A 4957-nucleotide genomic window follows, 5' to 3' on the forward strand; every position below is an offset into this window, starting at 1 on the left:
CCTTTTCTAGCTTGCATTTTTGTCACAATTGGATCATTTCCAAGTAGAATCCGAGTATTAATCCTTTGAGGATGGATTGGACAACAGATTTGGATACTCTTGAGCTTTAGAAGCTCAAAGTTGTTGGCTTTATCCAGCTAAGGTCCCATTCGACGAGTGGATTGGGGGTTGTTTGGGATTTGAGGAGAATGGACTCGACGAGTTGGTAGAACAACTTGACGAGTCGAGTCAACCAGAAGGTTGACTTCGACCAGGACCTTGACCTTGAAAAGGACTTTGACCAGAGTTGACTTAGTTGACTTCTTGAGGACAGTCAGGCTAAGTGTTATTATTGGTATTGGTAGTTCGGGGAGCTAGAGGAGCAGCGGTTTGGAGAGTTTTCGGATAGCAACGAGAGGGTTATCAACAGAGTTCAGTTGTGCAGGTGAGTTTCCTTTTGTGTGAATAGGTCTACGGCCATAATGCCAGCCCATGTAATTATGAGTAGGAAGACCCGGGGGTTAGCCCTAGGCATTGTATTTGCTAGTATGTTATTCCGGAACAAGATCCGATGCCGAGGTAAGCCCTAGGAAAGTTGCATGTTAACTTATACTCGTTGTCTGTGTGATACTTATATGTGCTTTGTAGGGAGGTGAGTGTGGGCGGGGTCCCGTATCTCACAATTAGCAGAGTATGGCTGGGGTTCCATATCTCATTAGTAGCAGAGCAGGGGCGAGGCCCGAGATAGGAGGAAGGTGAGTGTGGGTGGGGGCCCGTATCTCACCAACAGTAGGAGCTTGGGCGGGGTTCTATGGCTCAGTAGTAGCAGGGAAGGGCGAGGCCCAAGACAGGCGAGGCCTTAGGACAGTAACGCAATAGGGTACGTTCAGTTTATGTGTTACGTGTTATGGTTATATGTTTGTATGCTTATGCGGGCAGGACCCAGAGACAGGCGAGGCCTAAGGAAAATAGATTTGTATACCGAGTGAGGCTCGAAGCCAGACGGGGCCTGGGATAGGGCGGGGCCCGATGTAGCGGGCGAGGCACGAAGTAGTGGGTGTGGCCCAGTGGCTGCAGTATGTTTTTATGCATGGTATGTGGTAGGGTGGGTAACTCACTAAGCTTTGTGCTTACAGTTGCAGTTTTGGTTTCAGGTACTTCTAGTGGTGGAGGGAAGAGCTCGGGGTGATCGCATGGCACACACCATAGTTAGTCAGCCTGGGATGTTTACTCTGATAACAAGAACATGTTTTGAATTGATACTCTGAATTTATGTTATGACATATGTTATGGTTTTATAAATATGGTTTTAGTAATGTTTTTAAAGGAAATTTTTGGTTGCGATTTTTCGGGTGGACCCTTCGGTCCTAACTCAGTAAAGCTGAACATAATACACAGCATAAATCACAAGGACGTAATGTAGGATATCCCAATACTAAATATAAGCACACAAGACCCTCCGGTCACACAAAATTACCACTCAAGGTAAGTATAGTGAGAAGACTCACCTCGTAAGCAAGCAAATCAACCTCGTACACGAATCACCGATCTAGCCTCCACCTAACACATACGATAATTATCTCTAATTAACACTTGAATCACAACTCCAAATAAACCAAGTTATTTTCTCTCTCTAATCTCTTGGAATGGGTGAAAGACGATTCTATCCCTCCATGGTCTCCATAATTCGTGTCTTGACCAAACCCTAAAGTCAACTGAAGTCAACGCTCGAGTCAACAGTCCATGTTGACTTGACTCGTCGAGTGCATCAATGTAACTCATTGAGCCCTCTGTTTCCTTTAGAAATGTCCCTTAAACCCAACTTAACTCGTCGAGTTCTTGCTAGACTCGACGAGTGGATTCGGGGTTGTTTGGGATTTGAGGAGAATGGACTCGGCGAGTTGGCAGAACAACTCGACGAGTTGAGTCAACCAGAAGGTTGACTTCGACCAGGACCTTGACCTTGAGAAGGATTTTGACCAGAGTTGACTTAGTTGACTTCATGAGGACAGTTAGGCTAAGTGTTATTATTGGTATTGGTAAAGCTTTGCTCTAGCTTGATAAAGCTTGGACCATTGGGCGTAAGGGACCTTTCAAGGACCAGATCTAAAGTCTCACTCTATTAGCAAGCTCAAATCACTCAGAATCTCAAGGAAATATGGAAAAAGCCCTAAAGGCTTCCTAGCAACGAGATCTAATCAATATGATGAGCAAGGTGGTGACTTTTACCTTCCCATAGAAGCTAAGGGTGGATGAATACCGGATCCAACAGTCCCTTCTCGTTCCTTGCTTTGATACTCTTCTCTTCTCTTCCAATAATGCACTAAAATGCCCAAAGATTAGCTCTCTTTCACTCTTAGATCAATATAGACGATCAGGGTTTCACATAGGGGAGTAAGGTGGCTGGTGAGGTTGAAACGAGGGCTTAATGTCCTTTAAATAGGACCCAACCCCGGAGAATTAGGGTTTCCTCTCACAGCGCCAACTCGTCGAGTTGGTCGAAAAACCCACGTGGCCAAATTCGTCTCTACTCAAAGAGTTGGGGCATCCAACTCATCGATTTACTCAATCAACTCATAAAAATATATAAATATTATACCTGTGAGTCGGGATGTTACATGTTATATTCAAATAAATCTATGGAAATTTATGGTTCGTAACAATTATTTACAATATATAGTGCTTTTGATTAGTATATATTCAATTATCTGCTTATTCATCATATTCTTAGTAACTAGTTCAAAAGTTTACATTAAAAATTAATTAATTTTTTCACATTGATATTTAGCGCAATTGTTTAAAACATGTCAATATTTTTTTATAATAAACTTAATTACTTATTTATTCATCATTTCGTTTGTATTTATATAAAAGTATTAATTTAAAAAATGTTTAATGTTACACATAGATATTAAACTTTAATTTTTAAACAATCCATATATACCATGTTCCATAGTTCTGCTGAGAGTTTTAATTTAGTAAACTACATGTCACTGTAATTTTGTCTTGAATCAGTATAACTCCTTTGGATCGAATGTTATCTTACAAAAGATCTCAACGTAAAAACTTTTACGCTTGATTGTTTTTTTTAATAAATAAAAGTTTATACTTTGTAAATATAATTCAACCGATATATTACATGATATTACATGATATTACAGGTACTATATTACTATACATAGGTTATGTTAAACTATATTACTATACATAGGTTATAGATTTTATTTTGTTAAAAATAGAAAATGAGGAATATTTCGGATCAATAAAGTTTATGTTAAGCTAAAGAAGGCATTCATAAAATTGTACTGATATATACGTGTACCTAGTTTTCAAGATCATCTGCATATATATTTCAAAATGAAGCCATAAATGAACAAAAAAAAAATAATAAAATCCTCAAGATATCATAGATTTAGTTAAACTACATACTAACCAGAACATCTAAAACATCTACATTGAGGTTATGCTATTTAAGGTCTATGGGATAAGTGAACGAAAATTTGGCATCCGGAGAGTTTTTGAGCAAGTAAGTTTTGACATCCAAAGGCACCTGAAAGGTTTCTTTCGATCTCACACTTATCCTTTCAAACAAGTTTTGCCAAAGAAGGTTCCTAAAATCCATCTTCAACTCCTTCAACTCCCGAAAGGGTGAACTTCGTCTCACCAACTCATCTGGAAAGAATGACAGAAGTTGCACAATAGACGAGCAGAGCGTTAGTGATTTCACATTCTTCATGGTATAGAACATGGCCATTAGATCATCAAACATTAGTTTCTCCTGTCTTCGGTAACAAAGACCATTGAAATCGATCACCACTTTCTCAAGAACAGGAAGACCCTCATGGGTGGGTAGAAGCAGGTGGAAATTATGCCCTTTGTAATCAAAGAATTTGAGTCTTGGAGTAGTGACTTCGCAGCAGCTGATGTTCCATAGGGATGAAATGGTTAAATCTGTAAGTCGAAGAGCGTGTATCCTCAAAGTTTTTTCACTTTCCATGCAAAGATGACAATCTTCCAGTGTTAAACTTTCCAACATTGGGAACCCTGAGAATGGATCGGGATCTTTTATAAGTGCATGTTGAAGATGCATAGTAGTAAGACTCTTGAATGATCTTGAAATTGGCCCCAGATACGGGCAAATCATATGACTTTGGCTTTCTAGTGTTAAACTCTTTAAGGATTCAAAGGAAGCAATTACTGGAAAAACCGGCCATGTTTTGTTTCTACTTTGTTGAAGGTTAACTGACAACTGCTCGACACCCAACGAAAACGCGTAATCGAAAACGCTATTCAAAATCTTGGCACTGCAGGATCCAGAACGGTTGAATGTTAATCTTTCCAACTTTGCTGAGTGATCACGATGACGCAGAACATCACATACGAACTTATCAAAGACTAGGAGTTTTTTGAAAGAGTAGGAATTGAATTCAAGAACTGGGATCCGAGTGTGCGCAGAAACCCAGGTTCTTGATAAAACTGATGTTTGAACGGCGTGTTTTGCGTCAAGAGAAGTGAGAATATGAAGCTGCAAACACTCCGGCAAGTCGCTGAGTCTGTCCTCCATTTTCGCCTTCTTCTTGTTCTCGATGTTTACTGGTTCTTGCTCACGTACTTTTCTTTTAGTCGCCATGGCTGAAGAAGGTATGATCGAAGAAGGTATCAACATGGTTGATGAATGTATGATGATGATTGAACAACGAAGAAGGGGTTACTGATTTATATAGGGACTGTAATTGGGATGTACGGGTGATTTCATAGCCTTGATGGGCAAGTATCTCAGATTTTGTGTGTTGAACTGTTGATATAAATCCTTTCCTTTTTTTGTGTACTTGCCATATTTAATTACCTACGAGACTACTAGTGTCGCCTAGATAGGGTTGTTTCTTTGCTTCCTTTTTTCTTTTTCTTTTTTCTATTTTTTTTTCAATTGAAATTCTATTTTTATTCTATATTTTATTTGATTTCGTTTTTTATTCAT

General features: G+C 39.3%; 1 protein-coding gene across 1 annotated transcript; it reads right to left on the minus strand.

Annotated features, from left to right (window-relative positions):
- Nucleotides 1-3445: 3445 nt before the first annotated feature.
- LOC128132806 (F-box/LRR-repeat protein At3g26922-like) lies at nucleotides 3446-4609 on the minus strand. Its single transcript, XM_052769782.1, has one exon. It carries the CDS (start codon nucleotides 4607-4609, stop codon nucleotides 3446-3448), a length of 1164 nt encoding a protein of 387 aa, XP_052625742.1.
- Nucleotides 4610-4957: the final 348 nt, after the last annotated feature.

The sequence above is a fragment of the Lactuca sativa genome, chromosome 3, assembly GCF_002870075.4.
Source record: "Lactuca sativa cultivar Salinas chromosome 3, Lsat_Salinas_v11, whole genome shotgun sequence".
Taxonomy (NCBI): Eukaryota; Viridiplantae; Streptophyta; class Magnoliopsida; order Asterales; family Asteraceae; genus Lactuca; species Lactuca sativa.